General features: G+C 53.1%; 1 protein-coding gene across 5 annotated transcripts in view; it reads right to left on the reverse strand.

Moving 5' to 3' along the window:
* Positions 1-398: 398 nt before the first annotated feature.
* Positions 399-27,504, reverse strand: part of DLGAP4 (DLG associated protein 4) — a 62,161-nt gene continuing 35,055 nt past the window's right edge. For 4 of the 5 annotated variants that reach the window (XM_058814432.1, XM_058814431.1, XM_058814429.1 and 1 more), the window contains 6 exons: positions 8,870-9,231; positions 7,486-7,577; positions 6,651-7,057; positions 4,734-4,825; positions 3,063-3,215; positions 399-2,000 (listed from right to left, as the gene is read on the reverse strand). In XM_058814432.1, coding sequence (XP_058670415.1) covers positions 1,785-2,000; positions 3,063-3,215; positions 4,734-4,825; positions 6,651-7,057; positions 7,486-7,577; positions 8,870-9,231 — 1,322 coding nt within the window. In that variant the 3' untranslated portion in view covers positions 399-1,784. The remainder of the gene's footprint in view (positions 2,001-3,062; positions 3,216-4,733; positions 4,826-6,650; positions 7,058-7,485; positions 7,578-8,869; positions 9,232-27,504) is intronic. The other variant, XM_058814433.1, reaches the window with a different exon arrangement.

Raw genomic sequence — 27,504 nt, forward strand, 5'->3', positions numbered from 1 at the left:
CTGCTCCCACAGAATCTTTAGGTTTGAGAAAGGCCTCCAAGAGGAGTCCCAGCTGCTGCCAAACCCTGCCATGGCCACGCACCACCAGGTGCCACCTGCACAGACCCTTCCAACACCTCCAGGGCTGGGGACTGTCCCCCTGCCCTGGGCAGCCCTGACCACATTTTCCATGAAGGACTTTCCCCCAGTATCCAATGTAACCCCCCCCCCAGAGCAACCTGAGGCTGCTTGCACTTGTCCCCTGAGAGCAGAGCCTGACCCCCACCTCCAGCCCAATCTGAATCCCAGCACAGCCAAGCTTTGGGAATTCTATGGCTGAGGGCAGAGACCTCAGAGCAGCGTTCATGGACAGCCCCAGACAGCACACAACGGGCAGCAGGCATCGTTCAGGATTTCACTTTTATTTATTTTTTGCCTTCTGGATCACCAAAACTCTGAAACCACTGGGATTCCACCTCCACCCCCATGACAGTAGCACACAATCTCCCAACTTGTTCAAACGTGTGAAGAGGAAAAAAAAAAAAATCCCCAGCAAGATCCCTCAGGATGGGACAAAAACCTTCTGTGTGAGAGGGTGGCAAAGAATCAGGGGGTGGCAGCTCTGGCTCCGAGGAGCCAGACCAGAAAGGAGACCTACAAAGGGGAAGAAAAAATGGGCTAAAAAATATTTAGCAATCCTTCCTCTACCCAGAGAGCAGGGAGATAAGGAAAAAATAGTCATCTGCTTACACACAGGGTATATATTTTTACACACACTTGGACACACATCTAGATATAGTACATGTAAAAATATATGCTATACATCTGCCCACCCCCGCGGTGGCATGGGCAGGATCCGTGTGTAGGAATTACTATACAGGTACTACTAAGTGTATATGTGCATATGTACACCCTCCTGTCTCCTCCTGGACACGCTGACCCCACAGCCCCTGCTGCAGCAGCTCCTCTCTCCACCAGCCAGCCAAGGACAGCGGTGTGGGAAGGGGAAGAGGAGGGAAACCATAGTGCTGTGCTCGTGCTCTGTGCTCCTTCAGCTCCGCTCCGGAGCGGGTTCCGGCTCTCGGGGTCCCCTGCGCCAGGTTTATTGCACATTTTGCTCTGGGCTGCATTTCAACCCCACATTCCACAGCCCCGGCGTCCTCTCCCTCCAACAAGCTGAAGATGGGGCCCCCTGTGCCCGTCCTCCCCCAGCCCAGCACCCCCATCCCAGGAACACAAAGCCCAGCGGGCTGCTGGCTGGAGAGGGCAGCAGGGATGACACACCACAGGTGCTCTCTGCGGGGACAGGGGGGTCCGGACACGGGAACCGAAACCATGCAAAGGGTGGGGAACGGGAGCAGGAGGAGGGAAAAATAAAGGATGAGAAGGGCAGAACAGATCTGAGGAGGAGGAAGAACACAGCATGGCAAGTGCTCGAGGCTTCGTGTTTTCTTGTCCTCTTCTTGTAAACAAGCTAGTAATTCTCATGAGATAGAACAAGTAAAAAGACTGAAGTTCCAAGTCGAGGGGCTGGAGTTCCCAGGAGTCTGTCCAGTCCATTCAGCAACACCACAGCTGGGGAGAAAACGAGGGGCATTTTTTCTTTTTTTTTTAATTTTTTTTTGTTTGTATTTTTTTTTGTTAAAATCTTCATTACTTAAAGCTGAGAGAGAAAAAAGCCAACTCAAGAGCCCTTTTCAAGGATGGCTCATTGTCTCTAGACTGAATAAATCACACAGGTTTCAAGAGAACCTTTTTTTCCCATTTAATGACTTATAAAAGCCGCGGGCTGGCCGTGGCTGGGCTCAGAGGCGGGTCTGGGCCTCGGGGACGTAGATCTCGATGCTGTCGGCGCTCTCGGTGGCCGAGTTCTGCCGCACGGAGGCCGCGCGCTTGGCCGCCATCAGCCGCTTCCGCGCCTCCTGCCGCTGCTTGTCCGAGTCGGAGCCTTTGTCCCGGCCCAGCTGTGATTTGGACTTGGCTGGCTTCTTTGGCACTGGAGGCGGTGGCTTTTTCTCTTCCTTTAGGGAGACAGGAAGGAAAAACCCACACCTGATACAAACGTGCGTGGCTGGGCGCCGGCTCAGCCCCGGGGGATGGGGATGGCGCTGGGCAGAGCAGCTCTGCAGCCAGACACCCCTCAGATCAACTGCCCCGTTTCTACAAGGAGCCATTTTGCATTTCACAGAATCACAGAATGTCCTGCATGGGAAGGCACCCACAACAATCATGGAATCACAGAATGGTCTGGGTTGGAAGATCACCCAGTGCCACCCCCTGCCATGGCAGGGACACCCTCCTCTAGACCGTGCCCAACCTGGCCTTGGACATTTCCTGGGATGGAAGTCCACAACCCAGGGGCTGATGATCCAAAACCAGGATCATCAAGTCCAACCCCTGCACAGACACCTGCAGGACACCCTGTGCCTGAGAGCAGTGTCCCAACCCTCCTGGAGCTCTGGCAACCTGGGGCTGTGCCCATTCCCCAGGGAGCCTGGGCAGTGCCAGCACCCTCTGGGGGAGAATCTTTTCCTGTTATCCAGCCTAACCCTCCCCTCCATGCAGCTTCCATGGTACAGGGTTCCTCTGGAGTGGCCTGGAGTTCAGAGATTGTCTGGTTCAGCTGCAGCTCAGAGCTCAGCACAGGCAGCAAGAAGACATAACTTCACGTGGAACTGCAAAATTTTAATAAGCCACTGTGCCCTGAGTCACAGTCCTCCCTACCCTTACTGGCAGAGCCAGGACCCCACCTCTCCTGCATTTTTCAAAGGTTCAACTTGCTTTTCACATTACTTGGGCACAAAGATAGTTAAATCCATCTACACAGTGCTAGGAATAGTTGAGGCCCCTGCACCACTGTCCACCACTCTGGGCTCTCTCACCACCTTTTCCCCTTGCACAAAACTGTTCCCACTATTACTCAAGAGGAATGAATGGCCTTGGTGCCTTATGAGGCTGTGAGAAGACAAGTGCAGGATGGCAAAAGCCCTTGGGAGCATCTGTTTGCAGACAAAAGCAGACCTCAGGTACCCCAAATGTGTAGAACAAGGTGCTGTGGCCACTCCCCAGTGCCCCTCACTCACCTTTCTCTCCGGTGTCTCTGCCAATTGCCAGCTATTAGCTTTGAGGTGGTACAGCTCGTCAAACTTCATGCTGATGTCTTCAATGGACAGCTGGAGGAGATCCCAAAATCCAGCCAAGTCCTGGGCTGTGGGTCTGGGATTGGCATTAGGGTTCTACAAGGGGAGAAGCATTAAAAACCCCATTTCAGAACGAACACACCCAGCAGAACAGCATGAATAGCACCTTCACCTCTTCTATGTCTGCCTGCAACCAAACTCAGTGAGGAGCCACAGGAGACACCAGCCCTGACCATGGACACACAAAGCCATCATTTACAGCCCAAATAACTTCTGCCAAGTTCAGGAAGCAAGTCCTGACTCCTTGTAAGCACTCCTCCTTACAGCAGAGTAATCCTGAACCTGACACCCAGTGCTGGCACTAACCCCTCAGCAGGAACCTCCAACAGGAGGTGCCCAGCATGGCAATCAGAGTGACAACACTGAGACCCCCATCTCAGGGGGGAAATAATGGAAATGGATACCCAGCTCCGATGCTTGGATGTGCAGCACTCCAAGGAGCCAAACTGAGCTTTCATGAGCAAAATTACTTTGCTACATTTCTGCCCAAAACAACCTGAAAGCATCAGTACTTCTCAGGCTGGGTTGAAAAATTTTAAGGAGCTTAAGTTTCTTCCAAGAATAGGATTTTCCCAGTTCCCAGACAGCTGAACCACCACCACAGACCCTGGAAAGCATGGGATCAGATCCAAGCAGCTCATACAAAGCTCTGCTGGTGCTGCTGCTCAGCTGGGATCAGCACTTTACCCCCTCCTGCTCAAGTCTCTCCAAGATTATTTTACATGTAAAGAGGAATTCACCCCTGAGGAAGTTTGCAAAATCCCTATTACCATAAAGCTCGAGGGGAAAACTAAACCACAGATTCCATCAATGCCCATTAGCCAGGTCAGCTTTGAGCAAGGGCAAAGCCCTGCATTCCCTTTCAGAGATCAATTCCAGTGGCCTGGGGACAGTGGCACCAGCCACACACGCAAAGGGAGCATGTGTGGTCAAGAGCAGACCTTTCAAACAGTCCCCCCTATCCAGCCCAGCCTCAGGGGTTTTCCTCAAAAAGCCCTTCAGAAGCAGGAGGCACCTCTGTGTGACCGTGGTCACAAGGGTTTTCAGGATGAGAGAGAGACGAAAATGTTGATTCCATGATCAGAGGCTTGATTTGTTATTTTATGATATATATATTACATTATGACTATACTAAAAAGAATAGAAAGAAAAAGTTCTCAGAAGGCTAGCTAAGCTAAGAATAAAAAAGAATGAATAACAAAGATCTGTGTCTCAGACAGAGAGCAAGAGCAGCTCTGCTATGAGTGGTCAGTAAATCCAAACATCCACACGAGACCAATCACGGATCCACCTGTTGCATTCCACAGCAGCAGATAACCATTGTTTACATTTGGTTGCTAAAACTGCAGCTTCTCACAAGGAAAAATCTTAAAGGATTTTTCACAAAAGATGTCTGCAACACCTCTGTGCTAACCCAGCCTTCCCCAGCTGGCACTGCAGGCTGTGGCTTTGTTTCCACAGGGACTGCAGCCTATTAACACTGACCAAGTCCTTGTAGTGCTGTTCAGAGAGAGGCATCCTCTCAGAAACCAGGAAAAAGAGATCCATACTCACCAAGTTTTGCTCACAGAGGCCGTGGAATTGCTGGAACTTCTGTGACATTAGTAACTGTGCACTGCCCACTGCACTCAGGACTTTTCCTAAGACTGTGAGGGACAAAAAAAAGAAAAAAAAAGAAAGTAAATAAAAAGACCTGAATTGAACAGACTGTTAATTGTAGCAATGAGCCCCAGCATTTCTGGAGCAAACACTGGAGTCATCAGAAAAGGAATTTCAGATATCCTCAAGGCACCAACTGCTCTCACAAGATGTTTTGCAACTACATTTGTCTGCCATTGCTCTTTCTGGCAGGCCAAACACAGACCTGGCTGAGGACATTACAATATCCAAGCTGGCAGGAGCTCCTCAAACTGCCCTCAGCCCTTCAGAGAACCACCAGCACCACCTCAGCCAAGTCTGCTGGCACCTGCTTAGATCCCAGGCTGCTCTCCCAGCCCTGTCCAGGGGAAAGGTGACAAAGGTGACACAGGGACCACTCTCCAGCCTCCCTGTACCAGCAGGGATTAACACACAGGCCAGGGCTTTTAACACCCAGGACTTTATGCTGCTCTTAATGGGTTTTCCAAGCAGCCTCTGGGCATAGACATGTTCCTCTGCTCATGAGAGGAAACACAGTGTGGGCTTTTCCCTCCCAGAGGCAGGTTCAGAGCCCCACGTGCCTGCAAGCTGCATCACCAACAGGGACCACTGAGTCCTGCTCTGCTGCTGCCCCTGAGCCTGCCCAGCAGATCCTGCCTGGGTGAGCACACCCTGGGCTCTCCAACCCACCAAGGCTGTGGTGACACAACCAGCAGCCTGCTCCTGGCATACATAACAGTGCCATGCAACTGCTCCTGGCACACAGAACAGTGCCATGCAACTGCTCCTGGCACACAGAACAGTGCCATGCAGCTGCTCCTGGCACACAGAACAGTGCCATGCAGGTCTCACTGCCTTTCCTTGCCACAGGTCAAGCCAGACCAGCCCCAAGGCAGGGAGATTCCCTGCCAGGCAGCACCTCAGGGAATCAGATTAGGGATTAGCTCAGCAGTGACAGTGAGCTAAAACTGAGCCTCACCTTTGCTTCACCTTTCTCAGGTTTTAAAAACATCAGAACCAAGCTCCACACAAAGATCCTGCCTTTTGCAGCCTTGACACCCACTCCTGTCACTCTGCATGCACCAGAGGCATGATTCCCACTGCAAAAAGCCCAGGGGTTTTGCCAAGGCGTTTGAAAATAGAGGAACAAGCCTAGCTGGGACTGAACCCCATAAAATCAATGGGCCTCTTGCTCCCTGTCCCATGCTTTTGGTGTACCCAGCAGAAATTCAGAGGCTTTCCCATGTGAGGAAAGCTGTTCTTTGCTTTAACGACCAGTTCATCAAGTGAACTGAGCAAACAGGCTCCAAAGTTGTGTTCCTTCTGCCCCACTGCCAGCTAAGGTCTCCCCCCTACCTGTTTGACAGTAATGGGTGAGGCAGGGAGATATCCCACAGTCTCCTTGAAAGCTTTTTCCATTTGACCTTTTTTAAGATTAAATCCATTTAAGCTTTTAGCAGTTTTGAGTGGTCAGAAGCCACACCATGCCCTGTACATCTTTCATGCTGCATCACAGCATTACGTTGTACTCCATTTGCTACAGGAAGCTACATTACCCTTTCCAAGGAAAAAGCATTCCTCATCTCATTCTCATCTTCATGCTTTGGCTCTGGGGGCTGTCAGCAATTTCAGAATGGTTTGGAAGGGAAGGGACCTTCGAGCTCATCTCATTCCATGGGCAAGGACACCTTTCACTAGACCAGGCTGCTCCAAGCCGTGTTCAACCTGGCCTCGGACACTTCCAGGGATGGGGCAGCCACAATTTAACCGACCCAATACCCAAATCCAGCCCCTCCTTGAGGGAGGAGCTGCCGGGCGGGTGCCCCCACCCACCTTCCTCAGAGAGATTGTTCTCTTTGGTCTCCTGGTCCATCTGGCGGCACCAGCCCTCCAGGCGCTCGGTCTCTGCCTGCAGCAGCTTCAGGAACCAGAAGCCGTCCCGCCGGCAGGGCCCCGCCTGCGCCGGCTCCGACGGCGACGTGGAGGAGCTCTCGAGCCAGGGGTCAGGAGGAGGGAGAGAGGAAGGCTCCAGGGCCGGGTCGTTGTTTTCTCCATAGGAGAGGTTTCTCTTAATCTGTGAGGGCTTGGCTGGTTGCCTGGTGGAGGCATCAACACCAACGGAGTTGTGCTGGGGGCACTCAGCGAGGCTTCTCTCAGATGATTTACAGCTGGAGTTATTGGGCTCCTGCGTGTCAGAGTCTGTGTCCTGTTTGGAGGACATGCTGCGGGAGTGGCTGTTCCTGCAGGGATCAAAAGCCATCGTTCAATAGCAGGGCTCAGCCTGGCTGGCCTTCCACACTGACACCAAAATCCATGGGCACAGCAGAGCCCCCCTGCCCCTCCTCACACACAGACACACCACACACTCACACACAACTACAAGGTTGCCTGCTTACTGCAGCCGGCCCTTCAGATGAGAGCCTGACGCATGACTATAATTACAGCTTGGAATTTTTTAATTTTTGATTTAATTTCAAGCTCCCATTGATTTGGCTGTTAGAGAACAAATGCTTTTTGCAGCGGGTGTGCACTGTGGAGGAAGAGCTCTCCGTGGGCCCCATTCAACATCACTCACTGGCACAAAGCAGGGCAGAAGGTCTAAGCACAAGTGGGGGAGGCACAATTTAAAAGAAAAGGAAACCGCACAAGTTGTGTGTGTCTCACTTACCGCCACTCGTCCTCTACCTGTACCCCGATGGACTGGAATTTGGTGGCTGGTGGAGGAGGCTCCTCTTTTGCCACTGGCTGAAGGCAGTCAACCTTATTGAACAAAAAAATACAGACAAAGACAGAAGAACTTGTGGCTGCAATCCACGTTAGTAGAGCAGGAGTGTGCACACACAGAGCATGCTGACACCACATGGGAGGGCTGGCTAAGGACGGGCATGAGGCTCCTGCCCAGCTCTGCTCCCACCTCAGGAGCAGACACAGGGCTGTATCCTGCCAGGCTGCTATGCCAGGAGCCCAGGGCTCTGCATGGCTGGGGCAGTGTCCCTGTGCCACTCCACACAGTCAGGGACCATGGCATCCAAGGGAGCACAGCAAGGTGATTGAGACTGACAGCAAAGCCTCTCTCCCAGGGATTGACACCCTCCATGGCTCTGGATAAGAGGGTTAGAAGGTTTTAGGAAAGAAATCCAGGTGACTTAAGAACCAGCTCAGAAAAGGAAAAGCAGTGGAAGGCAGTCAGCCTCTCCAGTGGGTTTCCCTCCCCTCACTGCCCTTCAGGTGCTCTGTTCCAGCAGCCTTGCTGAGAGCCCTTCCCTGTCACCTGTACTGAGCTGGCCTTGCTGTAAAGCTGATGGAGAACTTGTTCAGCACACACAGGACAGCTCAAAGCTCAGATTCTGCACTTGGAGCTGCCCAAGTTCCCCTCTGCTGGTAATCAGCACCTGGGAGAGAACCAGAGCTCACAGCCACCTGTGACTGAGAAACCTGTCCCAGAGGGGAGCACAGGCCCAGAGGATGCATTCTGCTGACTAAAGCAATAATTTACACTACTCACTGGGCTCTCATTTCACTGCTTTATCCACAGCTCTTTCCCATCTATTTCCACAGTTAAATGCTTCCAGCAAGGGAAACATCAACCTCCTGGGAACACGGGGTAGCAAGGAATTGCACCCTCCTGCAGCCCTGCGACCATTTGGCACTGCAGCAGCCCTTCCCACATGGACACCAAGCAGAAGGGCCCACCTCTCAGGGGAGAACTGTCCCTACAACCAGATGGACAAGAAGCAGAATGACTGGAAGCAACACAGAGTACAGGGCACAGGCAGACCAGCAGCAAAAGGCCTCTTCAGAGGGACTCACCCAGTTAACACAGCCCCTCTGCTCTAGAAAACATTTCAAATTTGTACTAAAAGAGCTTAGTCCTTTCTGGGCTGTTAAGGGAAAGTGCTGCTGTCTCTCACCCTGGGAACACAGGCAAGGCAGGGAGTGTCCCTTGCTATTCTAAGTGAGCTCAGATGCACACCCAGTCACAGCAAAGGCACATGCTAAATGGATGGGGCAAGGACATTCCTTGGGACAAAGGAGAACAAACTATTCCATACTTGTATTCCTATAGATGATAGCTTTCTTTTGGGGATATTCTCCACTTTAGGCTCTTCGTTAGTCAGAGTCCCTTTGTCACTTTTCAAAGTTGCATTTTTCTGAGGTAACTCTGGAGTGTCTCTGGCTGCAGTCACGACGCTGCCCCTGGTGACGCTGGGTGTCCTGGTGCTGTCCAAGCTGTCTGAGGAATTGCTGAGCCCCGACTGGCTGGTGACCTCACTCTTGTGGTCCTGGCTGTCCAGGTAGGTGTCCTGGGCTGACTCAGTGCTGCTCTGCACAGTGACAGAGATGAAGGGCTTGGACGTGGTCCGAGGTGGGACTGGAGGTGGAGTCTTTTTATATGCCACTAGGCATGATGAACCTGCAGGGACGGAGGGGGACAACAGAGAAGGCAGGAGACAGGTTGGAGGGAAAGAGATACAGTGGAAGAGAGAGAAAAAGCAGGTCAGTCACGACATCCAAGAGGAGCCTCCGAGCAGCAGCTGGAGGCAGAGGTGCAGAACCAGCCCACAGGCAGCAGCTCACGCTGGGGACCCACACCAAAGCATAGGGGAAGCCAAGGCACAGCCAGAGCTAGCTTGCAAAAGAAGTCAAAAGGAATACCATGATGTGTGGAAATGGAGAAGAGGGATAGAAAAGCCTCCCAAGAATGCTACAGGGCTTGGCAGGTGTAAGGCTCCACAGTAGGGAAATATTCTTTGGCTAAACCCTATGTTTTAGTGTCCTAGTACAGCCAAGTGTCTCAGCTCTTTGTCCCATCAGTTGACGAGTTTCAATGTCTGGATCAGGGTGATGGTTTTTCCTATAAAAATGGAAAGAATCCATAAAATTTGTTAGATGTTGATGGCAGGAACACACATTTGAAGCCCCTGACAAGCCCAAATGCTCCATGCCAGAAGAAAAGGCATTATCTGGATGCAACAGCCCAAGAGTGGCGAGGCTGCTACTCCATGGCCCCAGATCCAAGTGGCAGCAAGGCTGGGGACGTGTGCCCAGCAGATACAGAACACACATATCCCACCTGTAGGGATAGATACATGGCTGGCTGCACAAACCCAGACAGCAGCCACAGCCCCAGCCTGCTCCTGTGTCTGGCTAGCCAGGATGGAAGCCCACCAGTGAAAATACATGTAAAATACAAGTAAAATCCATGTGGATGCTGCAGCAGCCATGTTTAGGTTCTCAGTCTGCCCAGGATATACAGGCCCCAGAGGCCACAGTCCCACTGCAGGTGCTGTGCATGCAGGACAGGCTGCACTGGGCAGGGCAGGGCATGGCCAAACACACACCTGACCCCCTTTCCCCTCCTACCCCTGCACTCAGTCCTCCCCAAGTCACCAGACTCCCTTTCTTATCCTACCACTAGACTCATCCCTCCTGCCATTAAGTCCTGTGCAATCCCAAACCGCTTTTCCCTGCACCCCATAACACATCCCAGCCCTTGCCAGCAGCCTCCTTAGTCCCAGAGCTCTGCAGTCACTCCCCACTCCACACCACTGCCAGCAGAGCCAGAGGCAGTTTTGAGCATCCCTGGGAGCCACATTCCCTGTGGGGCAGTCAGAGCTGCCCCAGGAGCCTCACTGACACTCTGTGGACTCACACATCCCACTATTTACCATATTAAGAGCTAAAGCTCCACTTCAAAGAAGGACCTAAAAGGGAGGAATTACAGAGGAGGAGATCTGTGTTTCCAGCAGGGTTTCTGTGCCCAGAGATGCTGAGCAGCACCATAATGGCGCTGCTGGCAGAGGAGAAGTGAGAGGCCTGTGCAGGGCTGCCAACCCTGCTGCCTCCAGCCTGCATCTGCACAGGAGCTCAGAGAGCACCCAATGCATCCCAGTTCCCTCAAGCTACTCCACCAAGTCCAGCAAAAGTGAGCAGTGTCCTGATGGCAGGACACATCACCCTCTGCCTCACACAGTGAGGGGAGAGCACAGTCCCCCTGCCTGATGTGGAGCATCACCTCCAGCAGCAATTCCCTGGCCCAGTCTCAGGGCCTGACTCACAGTGCCCATCTCAATGGAGCAGTGTAGGAGCAGCCTGAGCAGAGCCATGGCAGAGGCACCCCTGGATCAGCTGTGCCTACATCCCAAAACAACTCAAAAGGTTCCTCTGTCACTGCACCAGGGCTACAGCAGCCACTGCCAGAGCCACCCCACCTGGCAGAGCTGAAAGCATGTCACTTATTCCTTCACTTCAATCCCTCCACATGGCCCCTGTTCTTCTCCAGGGACAGTGCCCAGGGTGCCCTGCTACCCACAGCCCCTGTGCCACCGTCCTGCTTGGCCAGCCCTTGGTGGCTCGGCTGGCACAGCCACCATGAGCCCAGCCCAGCTCCCCAGTGGGCACTGCCAGGGCTGGGGACAGGACACTGGTGGCTGTTTGCCACAGAACAGCCTGGCCAGGCAGAACAAGGACAGGGCACAGCAGCACAGAGCTTCTGGGGCAGATCAGTGGGGTCCAAGGCCAGGAAGCCAGACCCAAAGTCATTGTCCACCTACCAAGAGACAGCACAGACACTGTTTGTGCTGCTTTGCTAAAGGGGGAAACCACAGGAACCTTGGCATGTTCCTGGGATCCCTTTGTGCCACCTGCCTTGGCTGAAGGGCAGCACAGGCTTTGCTGGAAGGGAAAGGCCCAGGAGCAACAAAACACAGCCCTGTTCATGTATCTGTGCTCAAACGGTTCACTGCCTGAGCTAATAAAGTAAGTCTAAGGCTCTAAGAAATATCGCGAATGACAAACACAAAAGGATCAGGAGCTTTGAACACCTGGGGATGCATTAGTTAGTGCAATTGCAAATTAACCCCACTGAAGCCCTCTGCAAATATAAAACAGGACTTCTGAGTGCCCAGCAATCTCAGAAACCACACCTTAGAATGGACTTCAAAACCCAAAGTCAGAGCAAGCCCCTCCAGAAGAGTCTGCACAACACTGAACCAAGGGTCAGTGCTTCCTGCATCTGTGGGAGAACACAAACCCTGAGGAAGACAAGAACATCCCAGTGCTTCCACAGGAGAAGCAGGCAGAATTCCCTCCTGGCTCTGAGGCCAATCCCACCAGTCAGGAGCATTCCAGTTGCTGACTTGCCCCTCCAAAGGGCTACAGCTCAGCAGCCATAATCTGCTCTGGATTTGCTGAGGTCACAGCTTGTGCTGCAATGTAGAACTACAATTCCTGTGGGCACTGGAGCAGGGCCATCAGCTCAGTTTGCTTGGGAACATCATCCCTGCTCCAAAAAGGTGTGGAACAACAGGAGAACATGGAAGTCATGCTTAAGCTTCCAGTTTTGCAGCATTAGGCTCTTCCTGCTCACAGGATCTTCTGAGGCTTATTTCAGCAAGCAGTTGGAATTCACAGCATGCTGTGGATGATTGATTTTGGGGAGGAGGATGTTTGTTTATAATCTTTCCCCTGTAATTATTTTTAGAAAGCAGCATGTTTCCAAATGAGCACCCTGCACCTGCCCTCAGGGGCCTGGGCAATGCCCACAGATGCAGCCCTGGGCAGGGGAGCTGCTTGCAGAGCCTCACACTGGAGAGTCCTCTGCACCCTCAAACCCAGCTGGGCACGCTGGGCTCCTGTCCCTCTCCTTCCAGAGGTGTTTGCTTCTTGGAAGACTAAAAGTAGAGTCACAAGAGGATGTGAACTCCAGCCCCAGTTCCCCCACCAGGCTGTACCTGCTCAGTACCTGGCAGCACCACCAGGATCACAGCCAAGGGATTTGGGCTCAGATTTAAGCACCACCATTGCCCTCAAGTGTGTCTGGCCTCAAGTGCCAGTGCTCTGCTGCTATTGCTGATTCAATACAACCTGCTGACATTTCCAATCCTTCCAGGAACTTCAAAGACCTTCTCAAACCATCCTTATTTTTGTTAAATCACCTCAAAGGGCCCAGCCAGAGTCAGCTGAGGAGGTGAGCTCCCCTGCCCTCAACCATCAGGGCTGGCTGCTGTCCCTGCCCTGCTCCATGCATCCCCCTTTCCCCTTGGGAAGGGCTGCAGGAACGACCTCATTTCCTCACACAGAAAGCAGAACACTGAAATAATCTCTCCTACAAGGCAAGCTCATTTGCCTTTTAAATAAAACAGGCATAGAATAATCTTGCAGCAAATGGCATCAGTAGCATTATTCCCTTGGAGATCCCAGCTGCAGGGCTTTGGGCTGGCCTTTGCCTCAGGGTGTCCTGGCTGGAAGGAGCTGCTTTGGGAGGCACTTTCCAACAGCAAAGGGAACTGGAACAGCTGCATTCCAAGTGACCTGACCTCTGATTTTCATTAGCTTCAGGAAGACTTCAAGGTTGGAGCTGTAATGAACCGTAGGATGTTTTCTTTGTAGAGAGCCCAAGTGAAAATGAGCCCCAGTGACAATTCATACCCAAGACAACATAGACACATTGATTTTATGGGTCACAAGAATCACTTCAGAACTGATTGTTCTTCTGTACACTGAGGGTCAAGATACCTGCACCAGTTAGAGGCACTGCTGAGAATCCTAACCACATTTTGTTAGTCAAGAGGAAAATCATCCAAGTCAGAAATCATAGAGGCCTGGGTTGGAGGGACCTTAAAGCTCATCTTTTTCCTACCCCTGCCATGGCAGGGACACCTTCCATTGCCCAGGCTGCTCCAAGCCCTGTCCAGCCTGGCCTTGGGCACTGCCAGGGATGGAGCAGCCACAGCTGCTCTGGGACGCTGTGCCAGGGCCTCACCACCCTCACAAGGATCATTTCCCCCCTAATATTTAATCTAAATCTCACCTCTTTAAAGCAATTTCTGCTTGTTCTATCACTATCTGCCCATGTGAAAAGTCACATGGCTCCCATGTATTTCCATGGGAAATACCTGTGAAGTGCCACCTCCTGCTCTGACAGAATGAATGTCTTTAGAGAGCTGGAGGAGATTTAAAAGAAGTTTTATAGTGAACAAAACAACTCCCAGAAAACAAAGTCAAGTGACTGCATTTGTTCAGAGAGGCAGTTTATGGAAATGCTATAAATACCTCCTACCTCAGTGCTTTCCCTTTGTGAATCTCACTAGCAGTGATCTTTGAAAAACTACAAATCTCCCCTGGATACTACACTGAGTAAGAGACACACACGAGTGGGCTGTGGCAGCCAGAGAAGGGCTCTGGGCCCTCACTCCCAGCTGCAGGGTGACCCCAGCAGCAGCAGCAGCACCCTGGCACAAGCAGCTCCCAGAGCATGTGCCACCACGTGCCACCTCCGTGGTGGTGCCATGGAGCCCTGCAGAGTGACCAGCCCAGCAGAGCCCTGTAACTCTCAGATGATCCCAAGGAGCACCATGAACACTTCACCAGCTGCTTCTGCTTGTCACAGAGCTCACACACAAGCCAGGCTGTGCTTGTGAGTCAGAGGACAGAAAATGGACAGAGAATTCCCCAGGAGCTCCTCCCAGGCAGCAGCACCAGGGAAGAGCCCTCTCACCTGTTGGGAGAGCCCTGCATAAACCCAGCCCAGACACTTTGAATACTTCTGAAGGAGGTCAGAGAAGAAACTCAACACTCCCCATCCTCAGGTCCCAGCCCCAGCATGGCTGGAATGGCAGCTGGGACAAGGGCACCTCTGCAGGCTGGTCTCCTCTCCCACCATGGAATCCTCCTGTTCCCAGGACAGAGCCAGGCCCTGGGCTCTGCCACGGGACACCCTGACCCCACAGGGACTGCAGAGGGAGCAGAAGCCCAGCAGGGCCAGGGAGCACAGCAGAGGGCAGGAGGATGCAGCAGGGACAGAGGGGCAGCAGGCTGGGGTCACACCCTGCCCCTCCAAGGCACGAGTGTCACTCCAACCACTGCAGCTGTTCCCAGCAGCTACAGAAGATGAGCAGCCCTCACTCAGAACAACACCCCTGACACTTTGCCTGGCCCATGAGAAGTGGCTATTTCCCCCTGAACAGCATCAATTCACTGGTGGGAAAAGCAAGAGTAAAAGCCATTGCTGAGTACCCCTGCTCCCACAGGGGCTCCTCTGGGAGCAGCCTCCACCCAAGCCCCTCGCTGCAGCTCCCTGGCACAGCTGGTACCCTGCACAGCTGGTACCCCTCACTGCAGCTGCCTGGCACAGCTGGTACCCTGCACAGCTGGTACCCCGCACTGCAGCTCCTTGGCACAGCTGGCACCCCACACTGCAGCTGCCCTGGTACCCCACACTGCAGCTGCCCTGGCACAGCTGGTACCTCACACTGCAGCTCCCCTGGCACAGCTGGCACCAGCCTGGCACACTGCCTTTCAGCAATCTGGCATTTGTCACACAGAGAAATAAGTTCTTAGCTTTAAGCAAAGGGCCTCGTGCAAGCCCCCCCTGAGCAGGCAGAGGCTGTCCCAGCACTGTCACCCCTGTGCCAAGGTCCCTGCTGCCCTGGGTGACACCCCCAGTGCTGCTGCAGGAGCAGACAGCCATGGCTGGGAGAGGTTTGTTACCCCCTGCTCCTGCTCAGGTCCCCCTGCACACCCCAAAGGCTCTGCTGCAGGACAGTATTTTATCATCCATGTGTCCTTCTGGTACTTGTGTCAGGAAAAAGGAACTGCCCTGCACTTGACCACTCCGGGTACAGCACGTTCCTGTGCATCACTGCAATGAAAGAACTGGACACATCTGCACAGAAAGGACTTCAAACTCAAGGGAGCAGCTCTCAAATGTTGCAGTCAGAAGCAAAGTTCTCTCTGAACATCAGCTGCGTCTGTAGACCAACAGTAGAGCTCTCATGCGGAAATGCACCACAAAATGCTCAGTACAGCCATTTGTGCTCTCTGGTCAGCCGTGCCGGAGATGCCCTCAGTGAGAGCTGCAGCCCTCCTCCCCTCAGAGCCACCCACAGCATGCCCAGGGGTGCTGGGGCAGCCACAGGGGCACTCAGGGCTGCATGAGCCTCAGCAGCCAGCTCCAATCACAGATCCAACCACAGACCCATCCCTGTGCTTTTGGAGGGAACTTTCACCAGAGAAGGAAAGGCTGAGGGCTGTGAACTCTTTACATGAGGGACTTTGGATTTTTCAATGATTAAGCATCACGGAGATGCTCCAATTTGGAATTCCTGAGCACAGAAATGATAATAAGCACTGATACACTGAGAACTATCTCACTGGGAAGGCAAAGCAGGTTGCTTTTTTACAAAAGAAGCCACTTGTAGAAGGTCACCAATTTAAAAGAAGCATGAAGCAACAGAAGACACACCCCAAGAATGCTGGGGTTAAAAATAGGGTACGTCACAGTGCTGGCTCCTGGCAGATCTGGGCAGCAGGGCCTGCTGCAGAGTCAGCAGGGACACAGCAGATGCTGCAGGGACACCAGGCACAGGCACTCCCACAGCCAGCTGCAGCAGCTGACACTGGGGCTGCTGTGTGTGCCACAGGAGACACTGGCATTGCTCCCCACCCTCCCCAAGACCATGTCAGGGGGTTTGGAGTGAGCTGAAGCCATGGTGAGCAGCTCCACCCTGCTCCAACCACACATCCAGCAAGTGTCCCCTCTGTCCTGAGGGCTCAGACAGGTCTGCAGCCCAGCCAGCACCCAAAGGAGCATTCCCTGCCTCTCCCTGCCTCGGGGTGAACCCATCAACAACCAGCAAGGCCCAACCATTGCCTCAAGGAGTCACCAGCTGGGAGGAGAAAAGCCATGAGCCAGGAGGAGCAGCCTGCATCTCTGGGTGGGGGTGCCTGATCCCCAGGGATCCCTAACCCTGATCCCCAGGGGTGGCTGCCTTGCCAGCTCAGTGCCCCTTTAGTGCTGGCACACACTTCTCCCACAGAGGGGCTGGGCTGAAGGGATGCTCCATCAGTTCAGCGCCTCTGCTCTGTGCTGGACCTCAGGATGGGCTGATCCCCTCAAAACCCTCACTAATGAGAGCTGAGGCTTTTCACAATGAAGGGGTGAAGCAGCACAGCCAGTGGGAGCCCTGGCATCTCTGACCAGCACCACACTCCTGCTGTGTACCCAGCCAGGACCCTGCACTGTCCTGCCAGGTGGGCACAAGGGAGTCACCAGTGACTCCTCCAGCACAGCCAGGGCTGCCAGAGGAGCTGGGAGCCCACCAGGCAGGCCTGGAGCTCAGTCCTGGTGCCCAGGCACAGCCCTTCCCCTTCCTGCACACGGGCACCCTGCAGCAAGGCAGGGTGGGCAGAGGCCCTGGGGCAGGGCCAGGGGAATTCTGATCTCATGGCAGGTTTTGTAGGAGTACAAAGCCCCAGAAACAGGAGCCCAGCTGGGCTTTAAGGCCACACCATTCCTCCCTGCTGGTCTTTGTGCACAGGATGCAGAAATGGGGTCCCACAGTATTAAGGAGCACCAAGTTGTGAGACCCAGGACTTGCTGCCTCACCCACATCTGCTACAGACTCCTCCTCCTCCTCACTCCCAGCTCCAGGGGGCTCTGCCCCTGCCCTGAGCCCTGGCAGCACAGGGGAGGGAGCAGCTCCCTGGCTGCAGCAGTGGGGACGCCAGGATGGAGGGGTTGGAACCTTTCTGTGCACACAAGTGGAACATGGGGGAACAGAGAGAACCCACCCTGCTGCTTTTCCTGCCTCTGCAGAGGGCAAGGAAGCCCTGCAGACACCCTGCCTACACATCTGCACAGGCTCAGCTCTGAACCATCCATGCCACAGAGCATTTCCAGAGAGAACAGGCACTTCCATCAGCCCCTGGCACTGAACAGGGCACAGGGACCTTCCTGCAGGTAAGAGAATGCAGGACTGCACAGACTGGGGCACACAGCCCCTCACAGAGCCTGCCCAGCAGCTCAGCACCCAGCACTCCCAGGACATACCAGGACCACTTCAGACCTCCATGGAGCACAGCTTACTGACCATGTGCCACAAGCTCCTCAGCCAGTGAGACAAGCTGTGCTGCAAGGTGCTGCCACAACAAGAGCAATCCTTTCTGCTGGTGCACTGAAGCATCTCATCCAGATGTGGCAAATAAAGCTCAGCAGCAGCACAAGGAGGTGTCCACTGCACTCAAGCACACACACAGGTGGGCAGGGCAGCAGCACAAGCACACAGTGCCCAGGGCAGCTCTAACAGCAGCAGCTCAGAGACAAGAGGGACCTGCCAGCACAACAGGAGAGGGCAAACAAAGCTGGAGATATGTAGAGATTGCATTCCAGAGAGTATTTCCCAGGAGTGGCACTTACTGCAGGCAGGCTCCATCCCTCCTTGCTGTTAAACACTTTTAAACATTGAGTGGCAGTCCCAAAATGTTGATTCTGTCACTCTGGAGCAGCAGGGTCTGCTCTGCCAGCTGCACTCTGAGCTTTGGGTCTGGGCTGCTTTGGGCTCTGCAGGCTTGAGTGTCTCTAGGACATGCCAGACCATGGAAGCAGGCAGAGAAGGGAACTGGGTGCCACAGGATTCCTGTCCCACAGCAGTGAGCAGCCCGTGTCCCTCTCCCTGTTTAATGCTGCCCTTTCGGCAAGGTTTGCCCAGGCTTACCCAGCACAGACATGGAATTAGGGCAGAAATGTGAACCAGACAGGAATTAGCCAGTGTCACCAGGTCACAGGCTGCTCCCCTATCCCTCCTCCACGTGGGATGGTTTCCAGCTGCTCTGCAAAGCAGCAAGCTGCAGGGAGGAGGGGATGTTTTGGGAGGAGACATGTAAGGAATGATGGCAAATCCTCCATGCACCCAGCGCTGCAGCCACTCCTAGTGCACTGAGGGTATCAGCATTAATCATCCATGTTTAGTGCAATTAGGGAGTCCTTGTTAGTTTTTCTCTAAGCTAGCAGTTTCTAGAATCTCCTGCAGAAGTAAGTTCCACCAGCTCATGATGCACTGCATGAAATATCCTCTCCCTTCAACATCTCTTCACTTCAAGCACTGCCACATCACTTGGAGGATGGCATATGTGGATGCTTTTAACTCACTTCCCTGCCACTGCAGAAGTCCAGGGAATCTCAACACACCTCCTCAAAGTCACAGCCAGTCAAAATCCATATGGCCAGAAATGGCTGGAAACCATGGCAAACCGAATCCCTTCTTATCTGTGTCAGAGCTCAGCAGTTGAAACAAGCTATTTTAGGTTATGCTGATTGCTGAAGCCCAAACCCAGTCACTCCCAAGCATCTGCTCACGTGTCACAGGAGACATCTCAAGCTCTCCATGCACAGGCACAGAGATGCACCTTGAGCACAACAGCAGGTGCAATATCCCAAGTGCTGCCATCTCAGAAGGGTGAGAGTGCCAGCCCAGCATGGCTGAACAGCACTGAGACTCCCCAGCGCCTCCTCTCAGCCCAGGCACCTCCCCCAGCCCACCAGGAACCAACCCCAGGAGTTTGTGACAGCTCCAGGAGCTGCTACCCTGCAGCAGAGTCACCCCCAAAGCTGTGGGACAACCAAACCCACAGAGGGGTCCATGGAAGGTTTTGCAAACACTGCCCAGCTGCCGAGGCATTATTGGCACATCCCCACCCATGGACAGTCGTGGAAGCAGGGTGGAGGGGTCACCATCATCTGAAGTGTGCCACTAAACACTGTTCACAGAAGAGCTGGCCAAGAGGGTGCTGAAAACACTGATGGCAGCCAGCAGCTTGTCAGCACAGAGTGTGATAACAGGAGCAGGCCTGTGCTGATGGCAGCAATCACTGAGCTCCCCAGCACAAATGGGGCTCCCAGGGAATTGCTGCATCCTCAAGAACACAAACAACCAACAATCCTGCAGCCCACCTAAAATCCTGAAACTGCCCCCATCACTGCCAACAAAACCTCCCTCAAGGTAAGAATTAATTTCTCCATCACTTTGCTCAGCATCGGGATTTTTATCAGTTTTCAGTTACTGTATCCCAAATTTTACCTGATGCAGGAAATCTGCTGCTCTCCCTTGCTCACGGGAAGATATTCCACTGTTTTAGGCAAGGACAAGCATTTAGTGATGCTACCAGAGGAGCAGCAGAGGTGGTTTTCCCAGGACATTATAAAAACCCTCCCTCCCCACACCCAGATGACGAGAGATTCTTTGCAAGCTGAAAACAAACCCCACCCTGTAGCCATGGGGCCAGGGAAAGCACACGTGTCAGCAGCTGGGGAGACAGCACTGAGCAAACTCTGCACCTGGGACATGGGAAGGCATCAGGCTGGACTCATCTCACAGTGAAAAATTCCAGCCTTTAGTCAACACTCTTTCCATTTGGACAGTGGCTGTCAGGCAGCCAGCACGCAAGATTTCCATCTTCAAAGCTACAATCTTCAAGAGGCTTTAATAGCCAGATCCAGTTGAAGCTATTTCCTCCCTTAAGTATGTACAAACCAAGATGTGGCAACATTATGCTAATAGTGAAGAATCAAAGTCAAAATTGCTGGGAAACTTCTGTTGGCTGAGGCACAGGACAAGCTTTGCATGTTAGAGAAAGCTACTCCATATTCTATTTCATTGTTTAACATGGCATTATCCATAAGATTAAAAAAAAATCACATGAACAAGCACAGAAAAGACTGTAGCAGGCTGCTCCCTCTTCATTAGCATTAAATTTGACAGTGGTTCAGCTGTTGCAGCACAGTCTGGTCTGATCTGGAGAGGAAGGGAAGTCCTCAGACTCAGAGCAGGCAATTAAGCAAATATTCCAACCTTTTATTCCCTTTGGGTAGGTGCTAGGAAGCTTTGGAAAGCTGTGCTCATTGCCTGGATTGCCCAGGGCTCCCACCTGAACCAACCAAGGAGCCTGCAGAGCACAGAGCTGCCCTCCCTGATGACAGAGGCACACAGAGGAGCAGAGCCAGGTGTCCCCAGTGCCACCGCTCTCCCAGAGGCCAAGAGTGCACAGCTCTGAGTACCTGAGAATTCCAAGTATCACAAGCAGTCCCTGAACAATGGGTGCCCCAAGGGAGTGGTATCCGGAGCAAAGCCAGCACTTTCTGAACACCTCATTTCAGGCATTGAGCAGGACTGACCAGAGAGCCACTGTGCACCCCCAGCTCTGAAATCAGAGAGCACAACAGACCCCAGGCCTGCATGCAGAGCCTTGTCTGGGGCTCCAGTACCTGTGACCTACAGAGCTCCCAGCCACCACCAGGTCCTCATGTTCACAGCTTGCTCTGCTTTCCCTGCAGGCTCCAAAGCACCACACTCCTGGTTCACAGGCCTCAAGAGTCCCCAGAAGCTTGCAAGTTCAGAGCCCAGACCACCACTTAGCCACAAGTATGGGTAGCAGGTGTGGATTCAGGGGTGCAGGACCTGTTTGCCCACAGCCCAGCCCCTCCAGCCTGCAGAACCTGCCATGAAGGAATGCTGAGGATCTGAGACTCTGCAGGAAAGGGACACAAGGGAGAGGCCAGAGCCCAGCTCTGCTCAGCACAGCCAGGGAACAGACTCAGCTCTAGGCCACACAGCTGAAGGCACTGGTTAGTCATGCTGTTCCCATGGCACTGGGACCTACTCCCTCCTGTCCCCTGTCTGGAATTCAGGATGTGACAATGACTCCCTGGCCTTCCAAGGAGGGTTATCAGTAAAGCCCAGCCTCCAGCAACAGCACTAAACATCACCAGAGCACTCCCTGCTGCTTTCAGGAACCTGCTCACTGGGGAACAGACCATTCTACTGCCTTGGCAGCTTTGTGCCAAAAGCCTTCTTGGCTTCATTTCCCACCTTGCTTATATTTATTCCTGTTTCCAAATGAGTGATCTTCTCTCCCTCCACTCCTTTCAACTTAGCAGTTGTGTAACTCCAGCTACAAAATAAAAACCATCCACACCAAATTCAGAAATCTCAGGGTGTTCTGCAGGATATTCCACAAAGCTTCCTCCCAGCAAGCTTTTCTCCTTCCCCCCTACACCCTTAAGCACCAAGTACCAACCAGCAGGTGAAGAGAGGCATTTTGGCTTTTCCTGATCAGTGCTCAGCACTGGATGGTAGAGGGTGAATGGCAGGATAGGTAACAAGTGATTTAGAGTGGCTTAAGGAAGGTGATGAGAATGATCCAGACAGATCATGTTTTGAAGGTGGTCCTGAAAGAGACAGCTAACACCAGAGGTGTCTTTGGAAGAAGCCACTCCTTGCTCAAGCACAGGAATGGGACCTTCCCACAAAACTGTGCTCCCTTGGTCTCCCAGAGCCTGCTGGAAAACACACCAGCCCAGCTATTCCACAGTCCAAGGAGCTCTGAACAGACCAAGGGCAGCCTTGAAAGAAGCCTATCCACAATGCTCCCTCCTCCTGCTCTCCTTCAGCTCTCCCTCCCAGCACGTTCAGGTGCTCTGAGGCACCAGCACCCACAGCAGGCACCACAAGGAGCACTGGGGTTCTCAGGAGTGCAAAGCCCCTGCTCCAAACAAACCCTCTGTCAGGTCTGAAGTGACCTAACCAGGAAGCACAGCAAAAATGTGGGATCTACTGGACTCAGTTTAACAGAAAACATCAGTAAGGGACATTCCAGATAGGAATTTATGGGGGTCTGGTTACAGGTCTGCAGAGGTACAACCCTGCCCAAGAGCTGTGTGCCAGCCTTTGAAGGCACAGAGAGGTTCAGCAGGCTGGTGATGTTCTAACCATGTCCATGCCCATCCCTTCCCCTGCTCCCAGCCAGGTCCCAGGCAGCTCCTGCTCCAAAGCACACAGGGCAAGTTCCTCCTGCAAGGGCAGATGGAGCAACAAATCAAACTGCTCCTTGCAGACACCTCCTCACCCAACCAAGGCCAACATGGTTTTGGAAAGAACCAGCTCAAGATTTCTAATATCTGATTACCAAGAGCTGACACACCAAGGAAAAGATGGTGCCATCAGTTCTCCAGGAAAAATCCCATCTCTACACTTCTCTGAAAATCCCAGCCAAACTGCAAAGATTGCCCAAGGCTGCAGTTATTCCTCCACTTGGCCATCTCCCCACACTTGGCCTGGGAACAATTTTAGACTTGGAATGCATTACTGCATTCAAGCAGCCACTCCTTGTCATGCCAGTTGTCCAACCCCCAGACCAGCTGGAGGATGACATTCCTAGGAACAGTGAGATGCCAATCTTGGGATGCAGGGCTTTCCAGGGCAGCCACCAGCCCAGCCTCTGCTGTGCTCAGCTCCAAGGCATTGCTGAGAACAGCTCCTGTGGCCTCCCAGGACAGACTGACTGTGTCAGCTACTTGGGGGCAGTCCAGCAAGTGCTTTCACCTGAAGTGGCCTCGTGAAACAAGAGTCACCAGCCAAAAATAACCCAAGAGTGAGCACCAGCAGAGCCCCAGAGCAGCTCTGAGCTTGTGGGATACAAGGGTGGCACCAAGGAGCAGGTCACAAACTGCCTGCTCAAGGGGTTTGTTTGCCAGGAGGAATCCTCCATCAGACTATGGCAAAATGCTCCAGAACATGGTGCCACTGTGGGGGCACATGGAAGGACAGAAGGACACTGCTCTGTCCTTGTCACTGCAGGGGGGAGCACAGAGCACATCCAGGCAGGACCCTCAGCACACACAGTGGCCCCAGTGTCACCTGTACAGGGACTTGGGGTCACTTCTAATGTCTGGGACACCACATTGGGAAACAAACCCAGTGTATCCCCTGCTGCTACATTTTCCTGGAAAGCACTTTCAAGGAAACATCGGGGTTGTTTATGCAGCAGAGGCCCAGTCTCGGAGGAAGAGCTGCCCAGTCAAGTTTCTTGGATCTGGGCCCTGTCAGAAGGCTCGAGACAGACACAGCAGATCCTGACTGAAGATGAAGGTCAGTGGAACAGGATGACTCCAGCAGACAATTCCTTTGTAGGGCTCTGGCAGCCAGGCAGCACCAGCACTGTGAACTTGCCGTCAGCAGGAGGCTGATCCAGCAGGGAGAAGTCCAGTGCTGGAAAGAGAGAGGGCTTAAACTCCCACTGCAGCCCAGCTTACTGGAGACCTGGAGCTCATCTGCAGGAATAACTGTCCTCCTCAATACACCTAAACAAGTCTGCTCTCAGCTCTGTCACTATGTGATAGCAAGTGAAAAAAAGTCCTTTATCCAACAGCCTTTCCAAGGCCAAAACCAGCCACAAATGCTTTTGGAGATAAATTAAGGGTAAACTGAAGGAGGCAAATATTGGAAAAAGGCTCCCAATATTACCAGTTGGATTGTGCCTGGGCCAGTCTGACCCTTGCTGCTGGGCCAAAGGCAGCAACTGCGGTGTATCACCCCAGAGATACCTTGGCTTGCTGGAGATTGCAGCTGGGCACTGAACAAGTCCAGGCTTGTTAGGAACCCCGTTTACCTCAGGAGGAAGGCTTCAGGCGATGGTGAAGAGAAAAAGGAGATGGATTCTGCTGGAGGGTTTAATGTCCAGAGGTTTATTCCATGGTTACAGAGGTCTGAACGTGAGCAACTGCTCCAACAGAATCCAGCCGCATGCTCTGATCACCTTTTTAAGCTCAGGGACAGGGGGAGGGGAGGTACAGGTGAGCCACCAACCAGGTGACAGGGGCAGGGTCTCAGGGGAAGATGACACCCAGACAGGCCAATGACCTCTGGGCATAGGGGCATCCTTTGAACTTGACCAACCACACGACGCCTTGCTGGAATGTTAAGCCTGATTGACAGGACTCACTCAGCATGGGGGCAAGGGGGAAGGGAGAGAGGTATAGGCACACCTGGGGAAGTGACCTGGAAGGCCAAAATGGGACATTACAGCACACCACAACAGGCAAAGAAGTGGGACACCAATAAATAAGAGCACTAATTTTCACATCTGACTTCTCTTGTTTCCAATGGCACAGAGCTGGTGAAGAGCTGGCAGATCCTGAACCCCAGTCAGAGGGGGCTGGTGCACCCCAGAAACATGTGGGGCCCAAAGCAGCCACTGCCCCACAGGGCCCCCTCCCTGCTGCTGGGTGGGGCTCCACCTGCTCCAGGAGCATCCCAAACCCACTGCAGGTGCCAGCTGCTCTGGGATTAGCCTCTTGTGGCCTTTCAGGGAGGCACAGCAGCTCTGCCAGCCCTTCCCACAGTGGCCATTCTCCAGATGCTGTGGCTGGTGCCCCAGCAGCACCATCACCCCAATGAATCCTGTCCTCAGAGGGGTTTCTATTCCTGTCCCAGACATGCAGCAGACACAGGATGCCTGTGAGATGACAGCAGACAGGCTTCATACGTACGAGCCCAAGGCTTGAGATGGGGAAGACAGCTCTGCATTAAAGCAGCCACAGGAAAAAAAACCTAACAACCCCCTTTTAGCAAGAGATTCAATACTAGTCTTTAGCTGTAACCACGACACAGAGCCCAGCTGAGGAAACAGAACAGCAACACATTATTTTGGATATTGCTTTGTAAACAGATGCGTGGCCAGTTATCTAATTGTGGGAACATGGATGTGAGTAGGCTTGGAGGGAGCAGCAGAGCACTTGCAGGGTTATTTCACTGCAAGCTCACAGCAGTTTGCATCATCTCCACCAGGAAATTTCCATGGACTGCAATGTCAGCAGCTTTGCAGCAACATGCCTGGGAGAATCTGTGGGGTGCCACCTCCCTTGGGTACCACAGGACCGTCCCCTCCTACTCTGGCCACTTACAGACACAATTGAGGAGACAGTTACAGGAGGTATTTCCTCAGCTAATTGCTAATTACATTAATTGGCAAGACATCTGACTCAGCTGCTCTAGAGCCTGGTGGAAGCTGGGCCTCCTTCTCCCTGTAGCAGGAATGCCTTATCCGTGGGGACAGGGTGTGACAGCAGTGAGTCACCTCAGCCACAGCAGGCCACCGCAGCTGGTGCCAGCACAGCGTCATGGCTGCAGAAGGATGGGTCTGCCCTGGCTGCAGGAGGATGTCTCTGCCCTGGCAGCTCCCAGCAGGCAGGCAGTGCTGGCAGGGCTCCAGCACCAACACAGGTGTTCTGCACAAGGTAACACAGCCATCATTCCTGTGATGGCATCCGTGGACAGAGGGCAGCAGCCAGAACTGCTGAGCTCAAAGGAAAAATGGAAAAAATAGCCCAGGATTAGGGTGGCACAATACAGAACATAAAACTGTGCTTACACTCTGCACTGGCACAGTGTCACAGCCACAGGGACAGCAGCAGAGGTGGCACAGCAGAGCCAGGGCCCTTCTGCTCCCACCTGCACCTGACTCCCTCAGTGCTGAGCAGCCCCGGCCCACACCCAGGTGCCACAGGGACACACAGCCCCACCCCACTGTGGGGCCATGGGGGCTCAGGTCTGAGCTCTGTTAACATCCCACTGTGAGGGACAGAGGATCCAGGTAACTTCTGGTTTCTCTAGGTCTGGAACCCAACCAAGCACGCCCCAATTTACAATACAAATATCAGTACTAGGTTAAGCACCAGCTGTCCTGGAAGCCAGGATGACATCCCAAACCCAGCACAGCCTCTCAGGCTGCTGTCTGGCAGCACATGTGCCTGGCAGAACAGAGTGTCCCCCAGGACTGTTCAGCTGGAGTGTCTCAGAAGAGCTCCCTGTTCAGAACTCAGGGACACAGTTCAGTGCTATGACAGGGCTGAAGGAAACATCTCAATACAACTCTGCTGGGAGTTTTGGCCAAGCTGGTCAATCTCCCACAGGAGCCCCAGTGCACACCAGTTCTGCAGGCACAGATATGCACACAGCATTTCAGGGAGTGGCCAAGAATGGACTGGGACACTGAGTATCCCCTTCTAAACTAACAGCACTCTGCAATTGTCTTACAGACTTCAGTCTGAGCTTTCTCTTTGCTCACTTCTGCTGTGATTTTGTAGCACAAACATGATTTAGGGGAAATTTTAACAGGGTATAAATTCACATGATGGCTGGAAGCCTTGCCTTAGCAGGCTGCCTTTTCTTCCTTCAGCTGCACCCCAGGACACCTGTGCCCCATCTCCTCAATACAGGGAGCACTCTGAACACAGAGGCAGGCACAACAGCACTTCCTCAAGCTAGAGAGGGGCTCTTGTGAGCAAATGATCCTGCACTTCCTCATCCAGGCTGTTATCAGAAGAATAATGCTCTCAGGAATCTAAGCAGGGAACAGCTTTATGGTTTGATTCAGCAGCCCCTGCCAAAATGAAGCACTGTGCTTTAGGCTTTGGTTCTTGCACACCAGATGCCAGGAGTTTCAAAAGCCTCCAGTTATTTAGATTTCCCCATACACCGTATGTTCTCTGCAAGGGTCAGACAATCCTCAGTTACTGTTAGGTGTAAGAGCCATAAAGTGCAAAGAGCAATGCCAAGGAACAATAATTGCTCCTGCAGTGTGGAAGCTCTCAGTCTGGCTGTGGCAGGCTTCAGCCAGACTTTGTCCTGCCATGTCCCACTGGCATCCCCTTGCATGAGGGATGTTGACCTGCTGGCTCCCTGAGGGTACCAGGGAACAAGAAGACAAACTGAGCAAACAAGAAGGCTCAACCTGAAACTCTGGAGAGAGAGCACACCACAAAAATTCCCAAACCACTACTAAGTGTAGGCTTTCCTCCATTAAGATGCCCCATTCCTGTTCCCCTTCCAGCCAGTAAGTACTGTGGGGATCTCTGTGCAGCCCACCAAGGTGAGCAACAAGCACCTGCTGCCCCTCAAGACCAGAAACAACCACAGCACCAGCAGACCCTGTAAAGCAGCTGCAGAGCTGGAACCACAGCACTTGAAGAGTCATTTCCCATATGAGAACATGGGCCCAGATTTTCATGCCTTGGTGCCTAACAGGATATCAGGCAGCAGTTCAGAAGTGTTAACCACTGTGCTTTATCAAT

The sequence above is a fragment of the Ammospiza caudacuta genome, chromosome 15 (genome assembly GCF_027887145.1).
Source record: "Ammospiza caudacuta isolate bAmmCau1 chromosome 15, bAmmCau1.pri, whole genome shotgun sequence".
Lineage (NCBI taxonomy): Eukaryota > Metazoa > Chordata > Aves > Passeriformes > Passerellidae > Ammospiza > Ammospiza caudacuta.